Below are 21,927 nucleotides of genomic sequence, written 5' to 3'. Positions count from 1 at the left end.
GTGTTGTGCCTCTGATGTTGCTACTGAGGGAGGTGCAGTTTGGGATGTGCCCACAGTCACCCTGGGATGACACTTGCTTTGCTAGGGCTGTCTTCCTCCACTGACCACACATGGCTATTAAACACCAGTGGGTGCTGACTCATTGCCCTGTTATTTTCAACAGTATCCTAGGACATAAATTGTCCTATAGATTAATCCAATCAAATTCTGGCTCTTTTGTGGGAGTTATGTCTGAGATCGGTGCTTGGTGTTAGTTCTGACTTTGGGAGGGCTCCTCCCAGCTGTCTCATTTCCTAGTTTTCTTCTCCAACCTAGCTGGCCTATGTTTAGCCTATATCTTGAATCTCCTCCCAATTCCCTTTCAACATTATCACCGCCGTTCTTTAGATCACCCTTAGGCTTCACTTCTCCAAGCTTGGTTGCAAGTGAAGTCAGTTCCTTTGGGAAGACATTAGGCACTATCTCTCTCATGACCTGCTTTTCCCCCCAGACAAAATCTCTGAGCCAGGACGCTGGAGCTGGAAATGGGGGACAGTGACATGCTTCTGTCTGATATCTCTGCCCTAGTAGCTGAGTTCTTAGTGGACTTGCGGGGAAGGGGGCTGAGGGATAGCCTCAGGTCTTCTTGGCTTGCCTCTTTTGGTATAGAACCATTGCCTGATGAGGCAGAGCAATGGTGATCAGAGTTTCAGCATTTTTAGCACACCATGCCCAAGATAGAGCTGCTGTCCCATGAGTGAGGCTGAGCGGAGGCCGGGATCCACCCTGCTCAATTGCATTTGTCCAGGACATAACCTCAGCAACAGGGAGCTGGTGGCAAGATGAGAAACACCGATGTCCTGCTCCCCCTGGGAAGAAAAGCCTCTGACTGGGAGTTGGAAAAGGGAGCCACATGTTCTTGGCTATAGCAATCTGGGGCAGGGTCTCTGCCTGTCTAAGCTGGGAGTGGGATGGAAGGAGCAGTTTGGTTCAAATGCCATGATCTCATCTTTCTTACCCAATTTTTATAGATTTCCTTGAATAGATACTTCATTTGCTATTTTGCCCTTAGGACTTTTTTCAGAGGCTTGAACTGGTTACCTTTTTGTAATTTTTAGTTTCACTAGGAAGCAGGTCAGCAGAACTTTCAGGCTGTCATGCCAGAAGTTGGTCCCTGCAATTAATTTTAAGTTGAACTTTTATCAGAAAAATAGCTTTGTAGCTGTAGAGGGGCAAGAAGATTTAAAAGACTTTATCTCCTTTGTCACAGCTATTTAAAGCCATTTTGTAATTCAGTCTTAAGCCTGTATCTATTAGTGATTTTTGCCATTTAGGTTTGATACATAAGCAAGCTGGAATTTGCCAGCAACATTGGTAACACGTCTCACTGATATAATCGTTAATAATTATTATCTATATTTTTCTCACATAGGAGGTGTCAAAACTCCGCTCCCAGCTTGCTAAAAAGAAACAAAGTGAGACAAAACTTCAGGAGGAATTGAATAAAGTTCTGGGTATCAAACGCTTTGATCCTTCAAAGGCTTTTCATCATGAAAGTAAAGAAAATTTTGTCCTCAAAACCCCATTAAAAGAAGGTAAGGAATGAAAAAGAAGTGTCATCTTCCTCTGGATTTGCTTTCACAGCATTTAGCAAATTATTCATTTTTACGAACTGTGAAAATTTGTTGACACCTTCTGATATAAAAGAAGTTCTTATTGAGATCATTGTATACAATGCCTTTTTTCCCCTTCTTCGATACTCTTTTCCATTTATCCAGATCCTGCCAGTCCTTTAAGCCCAGTTCAAATTACATCTTCCTTGAAGCCTTGTTTGACCCACACACCAAATTATTCCCTGTATAATACCCTTAGCAGTTTAACCTAATTGTCTCTTAAGTCCTTAATCATAATAAATCAAAATTGATTGAAATAGTGACTAAAGGAATATAAAAATTATGCTGCAGAATGTAAGCATTGCTTCATCTGCCTTAGAGAATATAGGATGCCTGTTCTTAGTTTATTAATATAATGATTGATGAATTACTTTTAGTTTAAAATACTAATATTACTTTTCCATAATCCTTTCAGGCAATACAAACTGCTACTGAGCTGTGAAGTGTCAAGAATCATGAAAGGAAGGAAATACCTGAGAAACCTGATGAAATTATTTCATTCTCATTGTTGACATTATTATTTTGTAATAGTATTTTATATTATATTTAACTTTGACTGCCTACCCTTAGGTAGATGAAAGAATTCCAAGTATTCAATTTGTACTTCATGAAGTTACATTAATATTTCTATTTAAGATGTATAAGTTGACATATTGAGATTTTAAAAATTATCCAATAAAATAAAATAATTCAAAACTTCCACTTCTACCACTGTCATGTAATGATAGAGTGCTGCTGTGCACGCCCCGCTTAGTGGCTTGGGGGGTCAGATACCACCCAGTTCATGATGGGCAGCTCAGGTCACATGGTAACTTGGTGGCCCATTATTAGGCGTTCAGTCTCCACTAAGGCCCAGTAGCAGCCCAAGAGCTGTTTCTCAAAAGGAGAGTAGATGGCTGCACATGGTGGCACCTGCTTATAATCCCAGCACTTCGGGAAGGATCACTTGAGTCCAGGAGTTCCAGACCAGCCTGGGCAATAAAGCAAGAACACTTCCACAAAAAATAAAAAATTAGGCATGATGGCACATGTCTGTAGTCCCAGCTACACAGGAGGCTGAGGCAGAAGAATTGCTTGAGCCCAGGGGTTTGAGGTTATAGTGAGCTGTGATCCCACCACTGCGCTCCGGCCTGGGTGACAGAGCAACACTCTGTATCTAAAGGAGGAAAAAAAAAGGGTAGTTATCTGCAGAGGATGATAGATAGGGCTTTGCTCGAAAATCCCAATGGCTGGCCCCGAGATTTGCCTATAGGGGGTCTGCCAAAGGCTCCAAACAGCATCTCTATCTGACACTGACACTTCAAATACCATTTGGTCTGCAAGGCAGTAATGGCCCCAAGCAGCAGCCCAGCTTGCACAATAGCCTGGACCTGTTGCAGAGCCCTCTATCCTGAGCCCCAAACAAAACTAGCAGCTTTTCGGGTCACTCAGTAAATGGACCAGAGTAATACACCCAAATGAGGAATATGTTTTCTCCAAAATCCAAAGAGGCCCATTAGGTATTATGCCCCTTTTTTGGTTGTAGGAGGGGGCAGATGCAACAACCTACCTTAGAAGGGATATCTCAACATGCCCCAACACCACCAGACCCCTAGAAGTCTTACTGAGGTAGTTGGCCCTTAAATTTTTGTTGGATTTATATCCTGCCCTCTGGCATGCAAATATCTTACCAATAGGTCTGAAGTAATTGCTACTTCTCATTCATAATGTCAGTGAGCATAATGCTATCAATGTAATGGACCAGTGTGGCACCTTGTGGAAGGAAAAGGCAATCAAGATCCCTGTTAACAAAATTACAAAGTTGATATACCCCTGAAATAGGACAGTGAAGGTGTACTGCTGGCCTTGCCAGCTAAAAGCAAACTGCTTCTGGTTGGCCTTATAGACAAGGATGGAGGAAAAGGCATTGGATAGATCAATAGCTGCATACCAGGTACCAGGGCTGTGTTAATTTGCCCAAGCAATGAAACCACAATCTGGTACAGCAGCTGCAACTGGAGTCACCACCTGGTTAAGCTTATGATAATTCACTGTCATTCTCCAAGATCCACGGTGGCACTAATCTTCAGTTCCTTTAGGAATTGAATATTACTTCTGGTTTACAATTTTCCTAGGTACAGGCAGTTCTAGTGGCTTCCACCTGGCCATTCCCACCATAATAGCCCTCACTCCACAGGTGAGGGAACCAATGTGAGGATTCTCCCATCTACTGAGTATGTCTATTTCAATTATGCATTCTCAGAACTGGGGAATAGCCACAGAATGGGTTCATGAATCCACTGGGCCCACTGGGAGATGGACTTTAGCTGAAATTCTTGATCACCTGACCTATATAGGCCTCTACTCTGACTGGTAGGCCACCATGACATTTTGGGTCTCCTGGAACTAGTGTCAGTTCAGAGCCAGTTCCACTAGTCCACAAAAGGTCTGATTATTCCCTTTTCCCCAATGTACAGTTACGCTGGTAAAAGGCTATATGTCCCTTTGAGAAAGGCTGGAGGAAAGGGTACCAGCATAAATTTTCAGTAGTGAACCAGGGTCCTTCCTCAAGGAAACCCAGCCTCCCCTTCATTTAAAGGGTCGGGGGTCTGTAAAGCACCTCAAGTCTGGGAATTGAGGGACCATAGTTCTCTGTTTTCATGATTCAAGTTAGACTTTTGTTCACTTGACCTAGAACTTTTCTGCTCATACAGATCAAGTAAGAATTCAGTAGGCTTCATATCTCTTTAACTTCTAGGAAAACCATGAACTAGCCAAAGAGGTCTGTGTAAGGTAGATTATTCTGATGGTTCTTTTGGCTCTGCCATTCATTATGATAACCATGCCACCTTGCCTTTGGCAGTTGAGTCCCATCCGTGGCCCCTGCTACTCTGGGATTCATTGCCCCCATTGCATTTAGGTTTCCTACTTCAGGGACTGCAATTCCTACTGTAAGTTCTGGCCTTCAAAGAACAATCACAAAGTTTGGAAAAGGATCCTGGGGCTCTCCTCACAAATTTTTCCTCAGAAGGTATAACTTCTCCACCTTCCCAGTGTGGGTAATTCTTAAGTGACAAATCCACTCTCACATTCTAATATTTTAATCCCATCCTCTCCATTAAATCAAGGCAAGTCCAACATTTCCAGTTCACTCAATGGAGGCCATCTTTTCCATGTGTCAGTCAACCAACGAAACTGAGTGCCCTTTCTAACTCCCCAAACTGCAACATTATATAAAGAATCTCTGCTTAGTGAGCCCATATCAATAAATTCAGCCTGATCCAACTTTGTTTCTTCCACCATTATCCCACACCTTTAATGTACATCCCCACACGTTCTCAGATTTCTGTGCGTATAAATTAGAAAATTTAAGTAATTCTTTTGGAGTATAGCATATCTCTTCATGGCTAACAGTTTGTTCCTTACCTTAGGGGCCTGCTGAGACTTGAGGCTGGTTATAGGTGTAGAAGCAAAGAGAGGTGGTGAGTGGGTCCTGAGGAGAATCAGCATTGTTTTTCATAGTTGCAGGACGGAGACAGGACAACTGCCTTAGGGGAGGCCATTTTACTATTTCCTCAGGTAATACAGCCTTCATCCTCCCAGACAGGGTTGGAGGGCACTGTCACCAGGAGTGGGGAAGCCTCTTCCACTGGCAAAGAAGACACAACATCAGTCTCAGCCTCACACAGCCGTTCTATTATCTGCTTGCAGTTAAGAAGAACAGAAGGAGCAGATATGGCAATTCACAACACCCAGTTGACTACAACCATAAATCATCTTTCATCCTTTTTTTTAACATTTCCAAATAAAAGGTCTGAGTAGCCAGTTTTCTAGGCCAACACACTTTTCCATTTTCTTTCTCGTGTTCGGCCCTTTCCCATTTTGGGGAAAGTAAAATAAACTTCTTCCTTCTACCCTAATCTTTGGAGAAATTTTTCTCAAACCCGAGTGCACCAGCTCTACACTAGCTCACCACCCTAACAATAATGGCATAATGGCCTCCAGTCAGGGAGAAGTGCCTTAGGCCTGTAATCACAGCACTCTGGGAGGTCGAGGATGGCTTGAGGGCAGGAGTTTGAGACCAGCCTGACCAACAGTGAGACCCCCATCTCTACTAAAAATAGAAAAAGTTACCTGGCCAACTAAAAATAGAAACAGAACATTAGCTGGTGGTGGTGGCCAGTGGCTGTGGTCCCATCTACTTGGGAGGCTGAGGCAGGAGGATCACCTGAGCCCAGAAGTTTGAGGTTGCTGTGAGCTAGGCTGACACCTCAGCACTCTAGCCAGGGCAACAGAGCCAGACTGTCTCAAAAAATAAATAAATAAATAAATAAATAAATAAATAAATAAATAAATAAATAAATAAATAAATAAATAAATAAGGCCTCCATTTGCACCCAGGTTGCTCCAAAAATATTATTTCATTCTTTCTTATCGCTGAGAATGGCTCAATTTGAATGGCAATTTTTGTTGTTCTTAAATTGGTGCAGGTCTTCAAAGCTTCACACATTCATCACTCTTGAAACTGTTAAAAATATTACTGGGCTTCACTCCTAGAAAATAATTTCATTCTGTATATTCTGTGGTGCATGCAGGCTTCACTCGTCTAGAAGGCCTTAATCTGTGAAGGCTACTCTACTTACCATGCTGTCAGTCAGAGGGAGGGGGGCGGACAATGTTAATGAAAATGACCTCTTGCATTTTAATTTCTGTGTGCTGCTACCACAGTGCCTTTTACTGTCCTTTGTAATAATTAAAAAGCACTTGTGGGGGAGGTTGGGAGGGATTAGAAGATAAGGGGATTTCTGGTAAAAATAATAATAACAACAATAATAGGAAAAAAAACAAAAAGCACCTGGGGGAACACTGGAGAATTTTACTAAACATACTCTGTGGCAATAAGGCGTAACTGAAATTATAAAAACGGTTCCCTTCAGGACGGGAATCAATTGCATGATCCACGTGCTTTCAACTGCTGCCTCTTGCTTTTCTCCTGCAAAAACAAATTGCAACAAGTCTTGACAGGAAGTTGTTGGGCTTTTTTTTTTTTTTTTTTAATAGTTCGTTCTACCAAATGGTTTTGCTAATGTACCCTGGCTTGGTTGGCAATTAAACATGAACTTCCCATTGGGTGTTTTCGAGACTACTACGGGGAATCAGCTGCTAGTTTACTGCCATGTGGAAAGCTGCACGAGATTCCGGGATTGGAATCAAAATGCTAATTTAAAAGGTCAAGTGAAGCTGCGCCTCACGTTTTGGCGTGCCTGCGCTCCCTGCAGGCAGAAGCACACAAAGACCCGGCAAGAGGAGGTAGAGGCTGAGACCCGTCCTGTATTTGTGTTCCTGAAATAATTTTGGAATCATGCCTGAAATGCCGGAGGACATGGAACAGGTAAGAGCTAGCAATTCAAGAAATGAAGCATTCTAGAGCAAGAGTTGCTTTGAAAGCATTCCAGTAAAAGCAGAATGGGTGTATAAAGAAAATAGAAACGGGTGTCATTCATTTCCTTAAAACAAACCTTAGGGACATTAGACGAATAAACCAACTTTAGTTATTGACCTAGGGAACCAGGTTATGGAGAGCTCAGTCTCATTTACTGGCGAAAATAAAATGCAAAACAGGACAGCAGTTTCATTTACCGGATTAAATGTAGTGATGTATGTGAAAGTTCTATATAAATATGGAATTTATCTCTCCTTGTGTGTTCCAGACTTTGTATGAACTGGATCTTCTAACGTAACTTTTTAGTTGCTGCTCTTTAAATTTATAGACTTAGCCACCGCACGAAGTCGGGTATTGTCTGTATAAGAATGGCGTTTGATTCTCAAAGACTCTATCATCATTAAAGAAAACGATTAAAAACCATACTCAAACATCTGCCCCTACATCTATACCCAGCTTGCACAGGGTAGGTATCAAATCAGATTCTCAAATGTAGTCAAATTAAACTTTTTGTAAGGCTGCTCTGAGAATCAAAATGCTAATTGCATATGCCCGTACTTAAATCTTCATCACATTGAACACTTACCCGCTCCCCCCTCCCCAAGATTAGATTACATCAAATCTTGCAACGAGAAACTTTAAACAAAAATTCCTAGTTTTTAAGGGAGACATATCGAGAGGATCTTGGATCTGGCCCCTCCCCCCACCCTTTCTTTGTTGTCCCCAGATTACTCTAGTTAAGTGCTGGGGCAAATCCTTTCAAGGATTCCCTAAATAACGCTAGACCGATGAACAGTAACAGGCTGGATTAAAACAAAACAAACAAACAAACAAAAAAAAACAAAATCGAAAAGTGGGCGACTTCGGGCAGTTATTGTTCCTAAGAAGCTTTATGTTTACATGAATAAGGAAATGAGTTTTGTTGGGGGTTGGGAGGAAGGACAGTCACGGTCCTCTGATGTAGAAAAACTTACTTAAAAGGCTGCTTGGCCTTTAGCTCTAAATTAAACTAAAAAGGATTATGAAAATAAGGCCTTACGAAAATCCAAGCACTGGTCACGTTTGCTGGTGACGTTTAGAGCTCGATATCCTGGGTGTCTGGACAAGAACTTGCACCGTTCGGAGAGAAATCGGCGGCTCCTACACGCTCTGTGCTGGGGTTACTATCTTCTGGGTCAATGTCCCAGGCGGCCTGTTCTGCCTGGAGAACTCTGCGGTTTCGAAGTGGAAGGAAAATCAGTTGGATGCCAGATGGGCCTCAACACTTAGGGCTCTTGTTCCTGATTTACTTGAAAGCCAGTTCAGGTGGTAGAACGCCCAGCATTACACTCTGGTTGGTTTTTTAATTTTCGGTTCTTACCGAGTCTGGGCTCACGGAGCTCAAAGCTGCGGGCCCCACGGCGGAGCGTCTCCGAGAGGAGCTCCTGGAAGAGTGGTCCTGAGCCCTGTTAACTCCACTGAGTAGAGTCCGGGCTCTGCCACCAGTTTCTCATTCTGATATTATGGGTAAAATCAAAGAACCTGCGTTTTGAAGAAGTACCCAAAGAATTCATCTTCCTCTCCCCCACACCTTTTTAGTTAAAAATAGTTTCCACATTTTTGCAATTTCACACATCCTATTTTTTAGCGTCCCAGAAAGACAAATGGCTCAGATGCCAACACTTATTTTTATCTCGCCTTTTTCTAAATCTTTGAAAACCCACAACTAATGCTCTAGAGATGCGTTCTCTGTGCTCCTTCCTCCCCCTCACGTCCCATGACTTTAAAATGTTTTATTCTATTTTATATATTACATGCCCAACTGATTTCTTATGATGCACTGTGCAGTCTGCAAACTTGAAACTCTAGGCGATCCAATTCAATCCCTCCTCGGTTAAGAAGAAAAGAGGGAAAAAAAGCAGAAGAAAAAGTACCCAGATAAGCAAAATCTCCGAAACCGAGCTGAGTTCCTTGCTGAAGGTCAGGGCGTTTGTCTGGCGTACCACTTTAAGAGCTGGCGTGTGGGCTGGGAGCGACCCGCGTGCGCCCGCCTCCTCCTTGGGGCGTCGGCGGAGCGTGGCCAATCAGCGGGGCGGCCATGGCGGCGGAAGCCGGAAGCGGGGTCGGTTTAGGTCTGGGAGAGGCGGGCCCGGTGCGATTGAGCCGAGGCTGTGGCGATCGTCATTGCGGCTGCTCTGGCGGCGGCGCGGAGACGGCGGGCATGGTGGGGCGGCAGAAAGAGCTTTCCATCCACTTTGTTCCCGGAAGCTGCCGGCTAGTGGAGGTGAGTCGCCTCAGTGTGTGGGAGGGCGCGGGGGTCTCCGGTGGGAACATGGAGCGCTGGGGGGAGCAAACACGTCCCGCGGGGATAGCGGGAGGCTTTCCAGGAGCGTCCCGCCGGAGTCGGGGCCTGGGCCGGGGAGTCGTCGCAGCGCCGCGCCCCCAGCTTCGGAGCCCAGGGCGGCGCCGCGGAGTTTGTTTGTGTCGCGCACGCCCGTCGGGGTTCCCAGCCGCTGCGGCCGGAAGCCAGTATGTGAGGTTTTGCTTTCCAGTTCTCCGTCTCAGCTGCTGCGGACAGAGGGCGTTTTCAGAGTTTCTGTTTTGATTATTTCTTCGCCTTTGGTTCGTATTCCTCGATCTTACAAGTTCATAGCTTTGAAAAGGGGGGAAAGGTGGCTTTTCAGAAGTAACTGTTGGAGATAACAAGTTAATGAACTCTTAGCTTGTGCAAGGAACAGTGTCACGCACTTCACAGGCATTACTTTAATCGTAACTATGAGGTACTGTTGTTGCCTCATTTTACAGATGAGAAAACTAAGGTATAGAGGGAAAGAAATTGGCCCAACTTCATTCGGTGAAATTGGTGCAGGGATTCAATTATAGATCTGTTTTTTCGGGCTTTGAATCACTGTGAAGTTTGCATGAAGGAAGACTATTTCTGGTATCCCCCCCATACTCTTCTCCATTCCATTTCAAAGGTGCCAGGGTCGTCAGTACACAAAATATTATATACCCAGCGTTGGGGATAAGATTGTTAGTGCCTAGACTAATACGTCTATGGAGATAAGACGTATAGGAGATGGCTGGTTTTGATAATGCAGAGTTTTTATGCTTCCAAAATGTATTTATTGTTTTCAAATCACTTTGGGTCTTTCAGGGTCTAGTTAAACTTCTGTGTTGTTCTTTGTGCCCCCCCAAACAGTGCTGAGTGCATGTTACGTATTGTTTATGAATATGCACATATGTATGTATATAAAGGTTAATCTATTTTCACAGGGGTTCAGTAAAGAAATGGCGTTTCATGTTTTGTTTCGTTAAAAATCGAACAGCTAAGAGCTTGGCAACGTACTTGTTGCACCTGTCAACCTGTAGTATTAAAAACTCATTCATGGGAATGACAACTGTCTTATAGTTAATGTTAGAGAAGCAGCCTGTGGTGGTTCCTGTTAATATTGTCTGTGGGGTACAAGAGGGTAACAGTAAGAGTTAGACCAATGCCACCTAAGTAGTCAGGAGACCTTAGAAAGTCAGGGGGGAATTAAAAAATAAGTGTGGAACTTTAACCAAAATTAAAAGTTTCTAAGAATAAAAGGTATGTTTATCACGAAAATTTAAGATGATCTCTATTTATTAGTGATATTTCATTCTTTTCTAGTACATTTTTAGAAGTTAAAAAAGTAAAAATCACTGTCCCAGAGTACTGTTAGGTAATTTGGAAGGAGCTATTTATCTCTCACTACATGTATAATTTGGTGTCATTTGATTAGATAGCATAATTAAGAACATAATAAATGTAGATCTACATTTGTATGTATTTAATTTTTCAAGACTTTTTTTGGTGTCTATCAGTCTGATCACCTGAAGTGGTTGAATTCCATACATCTAAGAGTTTATACAATAAGAGGCAGAGATGTGTGTATAGTAGGTTAAGTTGATACTTGCTTTACTTAACTCATATAATAAAAATTGAGAAAGTAGACTTTTCAGACAGACAAAATATTTTCAAGTCTTTATTGTGGTTTGGGTGGACTAGACAGCTTTCTATTCTTTCATTCTGAGTTCCTAGAAGGGTTTAGAAGTAATTTATGCAGTCAGAAAGTCCAAGGTAATTTTTAGAGGAATACTTCTTTTCCCCAACAAACAAAATCCAACTAAACAGTGTACACTTTAAAAAGCTTCAGTTAGAGTACTGTTCATATAAAAACTCAAAAATAGAAGATTTGTTTGGCATCTTTTAATCTCAGAGTGATGCATATTCAAATGAAAATTACCTTATTTAAGTAAACAAAGCTTAGTCTGTATTTAGACTCTTTGTGGTAAGAATAATATGGAAAATATTAGAAATGCAGAACTTTGAAGTTGAAGGAGCCTTAGTGATCTTGTCCAGATACCTCATTTTTACCAATGAGGAGTTAGATCAATAGAGATGTAATAATTTCTCAATACCACGGTTTGTGGCAGTGTATAAAACTTTAATCATTCATAAAACCAAATATAAGTTCAGAGGATTGAGACAAAATCCAATGGATTTGGCTTGACCACTTAAGAAGACTCAAGTTCTGGTCCCAGCTGTTTCCCCTTTACCATGGACAAGATTGACATCTCTAGACTTCAGATTCCTCACTTTGGGAGTAATGTCTTCCCTAAGAAGGCTGTTCTTATGGTTAAAAGGTGTATGATGTATGTTATGTAACATAATAGTTTTCAAATAGGAGGTTCCCCACTTTTCTGATGAACATTCTTGAGTATTTACATCTGACCACTAGGTACCCTGTAAAGTTTCCTATTTTCTTCTAGGGGCCTTACACAGGACCCCAGGGTATAAAGATAAAGTTGCATTTGTTCACCTTGAAACTTAATACTGTATTTTATCTTCTCTAAGGTGCTCTTGATTTTAAGATCATTTGGGCTCTTATTTTAAGATGCAATTAAGATAACAAAAAGTACTGCCAAACTATGACACATTAGTAAGATGCATATCTTTTTCATTCACGTAACAAATGTTCAAATGAGGAAAAAGTGTGCTTCACAGAATGAAAGTATGCGGAGATCTTAATTCACTGTTTGGTAACTTCTGTGGATTGCATAATACTTGGACTTCTAGTTTTCAGTTTTAAGAAGGAGAGATACTGTTGTGGCCAGGTTTGGTGGCTTAGGCCTGTAATCCTAGCATTTTCGGAGGCCAAGGTGGAATGATCATTTAAGTGCTTAGAGTTTGAGAACAGCCTGGGTAATGTAGTGAGACCCTGTCTCTATAAAAAGTAAACATAATAAATTTGGTGAGTGTCATGGTGCATGCCTTTAGTCCTAGTTACTGGGAAGGCTGAGGTGGGAAGATCACTTGAGACTAGAAATTCAAGGTTGCAGTGAGCTATGATGAGGCCACTGCACTCCAACCTGGGCTACACCACAGAGGGAGACTGTCTCAAAAAAAAAAAAACAACAATACAGTTGTCTCTTCTAAAAAGGTAGATGGCACTTTTTTGGTTTGTTTGAATTAGAGATATGGACCTTTATGAAAGCCTTGAATGTTCTGGAGTTCAAGATTACAGGGCTTTTCAAACTGCAGTCTCCAAAGTACCATAATCAGCATCACCTGAGAACTTGTTAAGAATAAAAGTTAGCAGGTCCCAGACTTACTGAATCTGAAAGCCCTGTAAGTGATTTTGATCCACACTGTACCCTGAGAACCACAGACCTAAGAACTGTTACTTGTTTGCTTCTATAGAGTGAAGTAAAAACTGAGAAATTCGGAAGAAACCAAATCATATATTTTTTGTAGTATTTTGCCAGGAATCTTTATTTATCCTGTGTAAATTGTTTTCTGATTGTATCTCTACTAGAATTGGCATGTTTTTTCTTCTTTGTAGTTTGGTCTTTGTAGAGCTGTTTTCTTGCCAAAATTCAAAGAAAATATTTTGCTGGTTGAAATCCTTGTTTTCATAGATTAATTGGCTTAAAGCCAAGTTTTGCTACAGAAAGCCTGGATGAAATTTCTTTCTTTTTTTTAATAATGAATATATACTCTGTTTATTTGGGGAAATACACTATATTATGATGTTACTTGCATGAAAATTGAAATTTCTTCTAACTTAAAATGTCTTGAAATTGGTCAAACAAGAAAAAATAATCCTTAAGAATTTACCTTTTATACTGTCTTTCTCTGTTAGCCTTTTCATTTTAGGTTTTGCATGTGCTAGCACTACCTAATTTTGGTGTCTTTTTAAAAATTTTGTAGTCTGTCTTTGGTTATTGCATCTGTATTTAAGGTTTTAGACGGCTCAGAATTAGGAGACTATAACAACTTGACATAAAGAGGCCTCAAGTTGATTTTAAAAAATAGCCTTTATTTAAGAGTCTAAGAAGAAAATTGGTGTTGCCCATTTGGGGAAGAAGAGAAATTTTTGAAACTATGCCTTGGAAACAGCATTTAAGTTCTTTCCTAAATAGTGGTCCTTTTTAATTTCTGTGTATAAGGAATGTTTTCTGTTTTACAATAGAAACAGATCAGTTTAAAACATTTTTTCTTACCCTCTGTTTATTAATTTTGATTTATATAGGTAAATTTAGAGTTAACTCAGGAACATTTACCAATTTGATTAAACTTAGAAAATACATTAATGTTGAAAGAACCAAATTTATTTTCCTCCTCATAAATTCCTCTGAAATGTTGACTAATTCTCTAAATCAGACTCATCAAAATATGATAAACCATTGAGATTTGAAAGAAAATTTGGGATTAAAAACTGAAGACCAGAAATGTCAGCTTGTAACTATATAGGCAGATAGAACCAAATGCTCAATCGGGCCATAAAACAAGCAAGCTTAAAACAGTTCTCTCGCCCGGGCAAGGTAGCTCACGCCTGTAATCCTAGCACTCTGGGAGGCCGAGGAGGGTGGATTGCTCAAGGTCAGGAGTTCGAGACCAGCCTCAGCAAGAGCGAGACCCCGTCTCTACTAAAAATAGAAACAAATTAGCTGGCCAACTAAAATATATATAGAAAAAATTAGCCGGGCATGGTGGCGCATGCCTGTAGTCCCAGCTACTCAGGAGGCTGAGGCAGGAGGATCACTTAAGCCCAGGAGTTTGAGGTTGCTGTGAGCTAGGCTGACGCCACGGCACTCACTGTAGCCAGGGCAACAAAGTGACACTCTCTCTCAAAAAAAAAAAAAAAAAAAAAAAAACAGTTCTCTCTAGAGACTCAAAGAGCACCTTTGGTCATCTGTGTAGGAGCAAAACAAATTGTACACTTCTATAAACTGCAGAATATAATTAAAGTTGCTTTAATTCAAGGTATATGTAATCCTTATTACTCATTTGGGCATCATCAATGATAAAAATAAGATTTTCTTTTATTAACAAATGTAAATCTAGGTAATTCTTTACAGTATCATCTTATGTTCTTTTTCTTGGATAAGATTATTAAAACTTAAAAAAGATTAAAACTTAAGTGACACAGTTGTTGATATAGTAATAGTTTGATTAATCTTTGTTCTTGGCTTGTAGATAGATAGGATACATGAATCAAAGTACTTGAGGTATTTATTGAACAATGATGGTGACTAATTTCTTTGAGAGAATGATTTTCAAGGTAAATAATCCCTTTTTCCCCTTCACATTTTAGGAGGAAGTTAACATCCCCAATAGGCGGGTTCTGGTTACTGGTGCCACTGGGCTTCTTGGCAGAGCTGTATTCAAAGAATTTCAGCAGAATAATTGGCATGCCGTTGGCTGTGGTTTTAGAAGAGCAAGACCAAAATTTGAACAGGTTAATCTTTTGGATTCTAATGCAGTTCATCACATCATTCATGATTTTCAGGTATGGTTTAGTATATTTTAACATATGTATGAACTATATTAAGAATTGTCTGGATGACATAGAAAATGTCTTTGCTCTCAAGGAAGTTACTCTACATGAAAGCTCTGACCTATTAAGCAGTAACAAAATAGTGTTGGGTTTTTTTTTTTAAGCATATTAAGGTATATATAATCCTTAAAAAGGTTAGGTTAAGACACAGGTTGACAAAGCCAGAAATACGAAGCATTTTATAAAAAGCTTATGTTTACAGAGTGCCTTCTAAGTAACGCTTTCTCTGAAAAATGCCTTTTTTTTTTTTTTAGCATTTTGATATATATGCTTCAGGTATTTTTCTTTTTTTATTATTTCAAAATATTCTAGAGGGTACAAATGTTTTTGGTTATGTGGCTCTCTTTTGTTATGCTTGAGTCAGGGTTATATATGTGCCCACCACGCAGATAGTGTTCACTGTACCAGTTAGGTAGGTTTTCATTCATCCCCACCTCCTCCCTCCCACCTGCTTCATTTCCACTGAGTTTTACTTTCTTCTGTGCACATGTGTGCTCATCAGTTAGTTCCAGTTTAATAGCAAGTACATGTGGTGTTTGTTTTTTCATTCTTTAGATACTTCACTTAGGATAATGGTCTCCAGTTCCATTCAAATTGTTGCAAAAGACCTTAATTCATCCTTCTTTATGACTGAGTAGTATTCCATGGTATACCTATACCACATTTTGTTAATCCACTCATGAATTGATGGGGGTTGGTTCCACATCTTTGCAATTGTGAATTGTGCTGCAGTATACATTTGAGTGCAGGTGTCTTGATAAAATGACTTCTTTCCCTTTGGATAAATACCCAGTAGTGGGACTTATCTTAGAGCTTTTTAAAATCTTTTTTAAAACTTACATTATTTAGGGGTCTTCCAAGTGCAAGTAACAGAAACCCAATTCAAATTAGTGGCCTTCCCAAATCTTAGCTCTGGCTTGGCTGCTCTGGGAACCAGGTGCCTGTCTTTTCCACTAGATTATGAAATCCTTGTTCCTCCTGCAATGCCTGTCCTAGGTGCCATACTAAATGCTCAATTTGAAATACAATTTTTGTGGATTGTTGATTTTCTTTGTGATTGGTCAAAGAGATTTGAATTTATGAATTTAATTTTCAATTATTACTCTCACTTTGATACAGATTTATGAAATACTTAGTTCATTTTAATTATATAAATGATAGCTCTTTTCTCCCATCCAAACTGGGGAATGAAGCTTGTTTTCATTTAGAAATACAGTTGTTGACACAGTTTTTTTCTGGTTTTGTCTGGGGATTACTAAATTACTCTTTCCTTTTCAGTGTCTATATATATATTTTAAGGAAATTTGAACTTTGGGGAGAAAAAGCATGACAAAACTACATTTAAAAATTATAATTTATTCTTTGTTGAACGAATGTTGATTTAACACACATTTTTCTCTGAATTAACTTGCCCTGGGAAGGCTGTAATTCCTGTTTTATTCCATTTTGGGCTAAAAATATATCAATGCTTAACTTCTAGCCCCATGTCATAGTACATTGTGCAGCAGAGAGAAGACCAGATGTTGTAGAAAATCAGCCAGATGCTGCTTCTCGACTTAATGTGGATGCTTCTGGGAATTTAGCAAAGGAAGCAGGTGATGATGACTTTATAAAATTTTCATTAATATTTTATGAATGAGTTTTTAAAGATTAAAATATTGTAGATCAGTTATAAGTGATTTGCTTTTATATATCGTGAACAATCCATTCTAAATTCCACTAAAGAATAATATCATGTAAAAATTTAATAGCTTCGTCCTTTTTTTTTTTTTTTTTTGTAGCTGCAGTTGGAGCATTTCTCATCTACATCAGCTCAGATTATGTATTTGATGGAACAAATCCACCTTATAGAGAGGAAGACATACCGAGTCCCCTAAATTTGTATGGCAAAACAAAATTAGAAGGAGAAAAGGCTGTCCTGGAGAACAATTTAGGTAAGACATAACCTCTTTACCCCTCTAGTTGTATTTGAGTACTCGTTTTTGTTTGGTTTTTTTATATATGCAGTGTTTTTATTTTTTTATTTATTTTTTTTTTTTGAGACAGAGTCTCACTTTGTTACCCGGGCTAGAGTGAGTGCCGTGGCATCAGCCTAGCTCACAGCAACCTCAAACTCCTGGGCTTAAGCGATCCTACTGCCTCAGCCTCCCGAGTAGCTGGGACTACAGGCATGAGCCACCATGCCCGGCTAATTTTTTTGTATATATATTTTTAGTTGGCCAGATAATTTCTTTCTGTTTTTAGTAGAGACGGGGTCTCACTCTTGCTCAGGCTGGTCTCGAACTCCTGACCTCGAGCGATCCACCCGCCTTGGCCTCCCAGAGCTAGGATTACAGGCGTGAGCCACCGGCGCCCGGCCTATGCAGTGTTTTTAATTTAAAAAATTACATTGCCAGTATGTGTGTGTGTGTGTGTGTGTGTGTGTGTGTGTGTGTGTCTACATATATATCTATCTTTGTATATGGAAAATAATTCATATGGTATAAATGTTTATAGTCTATTTTCAAAAAACAGAGTAATATCTTTTCTCTTAGATTGAGGTATTCTATGTATGGGTTTTATCTTTTTTCCTGTATGTATGTTTGTATATACATACACATATATTAAAAACTATACCCTCCTTGAAAAAAGAGAAATTTTAAACTACAAAGAATGGAAGCTCTCAGGGATACAATCAGGAAATGTGGTCATATATGAAAGCATTTTTTGTGTATTTAAAAAAATATATTCCTGTTGTTTCATAATCTGATTCCCGCACCCCCAATCTTTGCATTTTAATACACATGGAACCATCTCTGGGATATCTTATTCCTATCAATGGCTGCATAGTATTCCATTTAATGATTCTCCTGCACTAAAATTACTGTCTTGGACTATACTGTGTCTTTGAGAAGCAGCCCCTAGTATAGAATACCACACTAACGGACATTTAGTTTTTCAGTTTTCTTGTATTACAAATTATTCTGCAGAAATCATCCTTGAATACATTCCTGTTTTTGTTTTGTACTGCTATAACAGAATATCACAGACTGGGTAATTTATAAAAAAATAGAAATTTATTTCTTATAGTTCTGGAGGTTGGAAAGTCCAAGGTCAAGGTACCGACATCTGGTAAAGGGTCTTGCTGTGTCTTACAGAGGGGAGGAACTCTGTGTCCTCACATGGCAGAAGAGGAAAAAGGAAGGCGCTCTCTCCCACAAGCCCTTTTATGATGGCATTAATCTATCCATTTATGAGGGCAGAGCCCTTATGACCTAAATATTTCCCCAAAGGCCTCACCTCCCAACGCTGTTGCATCGATGATTTTCAACATGAATTTTTGGAGGGGGCAAAAACCTTCAAACCATAGCAGTATTTATGTTCACTTGTCCAATAATTTAACTTTAAAAAGAAAATATTTATTGACATTCAGTTAAAGTCTTAATTATCCAAAGACTTTTGTATCCCCTCACCAGGGACTAATTTAGCTAAATACCTCAAAATTCCTTAATCAGACTGGGCATGGGTGGCTCATGCCTGTAATCCTAGCACTTTGGGAGGCTGAGGAGTATTGCTTGAAGCCAGGAATTTGAGACCAGCCTGGGCAACATGGTGAGAACCCCATCTCTCCAAAAAGTAGCTGGGTGTGGTGATACATGCCGGTAATCCTAGCTGCTGGGGAGGCTAAGGCAGGAGGATCCCTTGAGCCCAATATTTTGAGGCCACAGTGAGCTATGATTGTGCCACTGCATTCCAGCCTGAGCAAGACCTTAGATTTTTAAAAAGAAAAAAATTTCTTAATCATTGATTGTAAGAATAATATGAGCACTCACCCTTCACTTAACATAGATTAACTAATTGTTAATGTTTTGCCCCATTTGTTTTATATGTATACTTTGATCAGACTCATTGATAATTAGTTGAATTTTATCCTAAAATACTTCACCATGTATCTTCTATGTATACTTTGGTCAGACTCATTGATAATTAGTTGAATTTTATCCTAAAATACTTCACCATGTATCTTCTAACAACAAGGATGTTCTTTGCCATTACAATGCAGTTATCACACTCAGGAAATTTAACATTAATGTAGAACTATAATTAAATACAGTCTATATAGGAATTTTCCCAGTTGTCCCCCAAATATCCTTTATTGCTTTTATTTTTTAATCTGGCAATGAAGGCCTATTCATTGCAGTTAGTTGTCATGATAGGTTTTATTTTTAATGATCAGAATAATGTAGAAGGTATATATAAAAATATTCCAAATGACAGAAGACACTTAAATTTGATCTTTTTATTGTTATTACAAGTGAGCTGTGTCATTTTGGTGTACTTTTATTTAAAAGACAAAGTTCGTACTTGGGTGTTTAAATTTACACACTTTAATCTTACATGAAAAAATTAAAATATTAATGAGCATTGAAATATTATCTGCTGTTATTCATGTCTAGGAGCTGCTGTTTTGAGGATTCCTATTCTGTATGGGGAAGTTGAGAAGCTTGAAGAAAGTGCTGTGACTGTTATGTTTGATAAAGTGCAGTTCAGTAACAAGTCAGCAAATATGGACCACTGGCAGCAGAGGTTCCCCACACACGTCAAAGATGTAGCTACTGTGTGTCGGCAGCTGGCAGAGAAGAGGATGCTGGTGAGTTTTTGAAAGGAAGGGTTTCTAACTTCCATCTTAGTGAAGATCCGCTTTGTCTTTTCCATGCTTGAAAGTTCATAACTATACTTGGAATGTTAATGAGTGAAAGTTAAAAGTTCCTTTCTAAAACTAGGAGACCAAACAAAAGTAGTTTACAGATAGTAGGGTGTATATTCATGAAGAATAAAAATATTCTCTTGTGTTTTATTTCTTACATACTGTAGACCCTGTCTTTTTTTTTTTTTAATTGCAAGGTGATGGAAAACTTGTGTTTTTTTTTCTTCTTTGGGTAACAAAATAATCACCTAATGTTTTTGAAGAAGGATATATGCAGTGCAGAAAAAGAAGCTAAGTATGAATCATTTTGGCCACTTTAAGAGTAATTGGTAATTTTTTAAAAGATATTTAAAGTGTGAATTAATTTTAAACATTTGTAAAAGTTAGTACTAAATAGAGTATTTATACAAGGAAGGATTAGAAACATTTAATTTAGAATATTATTCATAGTGTGACCAGTTTTTTAATATAAAAATTTATATTGATTTTGAATATATACCATGATAATATTTAAGAATGTTTAATTGATTAGCTCATCTCGAAAAATGATTCTATTAGGTTTTAGTTGTAGTTTAGGATATTAAAAATATTCATTCAATTGGACTGTTTCCATGAAAATCTAATCACTTTTAGTATTCCCACTAATTAAATGAAATTGGAGCTATTTTTTATTTTATTTTAAAAATTCTTAAAGCCAAATTCTAGAAATTGCTTTTTTGTGTTTAGCTGAGAATATTTGTATGAGTTTGATTTTAAATATCTTGTAGAGAGCATTCCAGTAAAGGAGGATTTCATTTTAGTTCCTAGACCTTTTAAATAAGCTTTCTGGTCAAATCTATTATTCTGTTCAACTCAAAGTTGAAACTATTTTGAACTTATTGTGTCATTGCTTTTAGGATCCATCAATTAAGGGAACCTTTCACTGGTCTGGCAATGAACAGATGACTAAGTATGAAATGGCATGTGCAATTGCAGATGCCTTCAATCTCCCCAGCAGTCACTTAAGACCTGTAAGTACATGGCTTTTACAACCTTTTCGAAAGTCCAGATCCATCACTATAGTATGTATTGTTGATAACATTTGCCCTGTTGTTTTGGAATGTGTTGGATGACCTCATTTCTCAGTACAAATCAAAGTGAACTTTGCATGTATGTTGGCAGTTTAGTGCTACTTTTCTGTAAATTGTCATCTGTAAAGAAGACAATGAGTATTGATGAAATTTGTAGGAAAAGTATCATCTTTATTATGGCAGCAGGAGTTTTAGTTTTTCAGGGATGATAAAATCAGATTTCTTATTCTAAGGGTAAAATGAAATAGCGAATATATAAAATCTCAAGATGTGGCCCTTCATTTACTTTTGGTTTTCTGTGTTTATTTTTCTTTAAAGATTACTGACAGCCCTGTCCTAGGAGCACAGCGTCCAAGAAATGCTCAGCTTGACTGCTCCAAATTAGAGACCCTGGGCATTGGCCAGCGAACACCATTTCGAATTGGAATCAAAGAATCACTTTGGCCTTTTCTCATTGACAAGAGATGGAGACAAACAGTCTTTCATTAGTTTATTTGTTGTAGTTTTTTTTTTTTTAATGAAAAGTATAGTATGTGGCACTTTTTAAAGAAAAAAGGAAATAGTTTTGTATGAGTACTCTTTAATTGTGACTTACGATCTTTCAGGTAAATGATGCTCTTGCACTAGTGAAACTGTCTAAAGAAATGAAAGGGCAATGATGCCTTGTTTGTGGTAATGATTTTTCTGTTTATCATTTTGTTTGTTCTGGCTAAACTTGCATTTTGAGTATAGTAAATTATGATTCTTAACTATTTGAGAGCCAGGATGAAACAGATCTGCTGTAGGCCTTTTTTTGTTGTTGCTGGATAAGATGCATTGTTCATTCCCATAACCTCCATATTTTCAGGGTTTTTGCAATTATTGACCCTTTCATGGTGATTGTTTTAAAGAGTGTGAAATAATATGAAAATCACTGTTCATTATTTGCTTTGCTTGAGCTCAGATCAAAATGTTTAAAGAGAGAAACTTTATTTTTGCAACTTAACATACGATTTTTATGCTTGAGATATTTCAACATGTTATGTATATTAGAACTATAGCTTGATGCCGCCTGCTTTTGTAGCAGTGTATGGTGAGCACTTGAGAGAGGGTGTGTGTGTACGTGTATTTTTTTAATATAAATGTATAACTGTCCTTTTCACTCTGTCGCTAAGTGATATTTCATATATGCGGTTATACTCATAATTATGGGCCTTGTAGTCTTTTGACCATTCATGAATAATAATAAACATATACTGCTGGCATGTAA

At 38.8% G+C, this 21,927-nt stretch overlaps 2 protein-coding genes and 1 long non-coding RNA gene across 4 annotated transcripts in view; 2 read left to right on the top strand and 1 right to left on the bottom strand.

The window, feature by feature from the left end:
* The window catches only part of HMMR (hyaluronan mediated motility receptor), a 20,420-nt gene extending 18,096 nt beyond the window's left edge, over nt 1–2,324 (top strand). Inside the window, exons 17-18 of the mRNA XM_045551222.1 lie at nt 1,412–1,574; nt 2,068–2,324. Coding sequence (XP_045407178.1) covers nt 1,412–1,574; nt 2,068–2,087 — 183 coding nt within the window. The 3' untranslated portion in view covers nt 2,088–2,324. The remainder of the gene's footprint in view (nt 1–1,411; nt 1,575–2,067) is intronic.
* Nucleotides 1–9,557, bottom strand: part of LOC123637992 — a 20,686-nt gene extending 11,129 nt beyond the window's left edge. Inside the window, exons 1-2 of the long non-coding RNA XR_006735133.1 lie at nt 8,114–9,557; nt 5,058–5,280 (exon numbers count right to left, since the gene is read on the bottom strand). This is a non-coding gene — a long non-coding RNA (uncharacterized LOC123637992). The remainder of the gene's footprint in view (nt 1–5,057; nt 5,281–8,113) is intronic.
* MAT2B (methionine adenosyltransferase 2B) lies at nt 6,666–21,927 on the top strand. 2 transcript variants are annotated; one of them, XM_045551224.1, is made up of 7 exons: nt 6,666–7,023; nt 14,679–14,873; nt 16,402–16,516; nt 16,703–16,855; nt 19,358–19,551; nt 20,505–20,618; nt 20,997–21,927. In XM_045551224.1, exons 1-7 carry the CDS (start codon nt 6,994–6,996, stop codon nt 21,165–21,167), a joined length of 972 nt encoding a protein of 323 aa, XP_045407180.1. In that variant the 5' UTR covers nt 6,666–6,993; the 3' UTR covers nt 21,168–21,927. The 2 variants fall into 2 exon arrangements, with proteins under 2 accessions (XP_045407180.1, XP_045407179.1); XM_045551223.1 differs by lacking the exon at nt 6,666–7,023 and adding an exon at nt 9,165–9,337.

Source organism: Lemur catta, chromosome 5 (assembly GCF_020740605.2).
Source record: "Lemur catta isolate mLemCat1 chromosome 5, mLemCat1.pri, whole genome shotgun sequence".
Classification (NCBI taxonomy): Eukaryota; Metazoa; Chordata; class Mammalia; order Primates; family Lemuridae; genus Lemur; species Lemur catta.
Note: the sequence above shows the minus strand (reverse complement) of the source record. Positions and strands in the feature narration are given on the sequence as shown.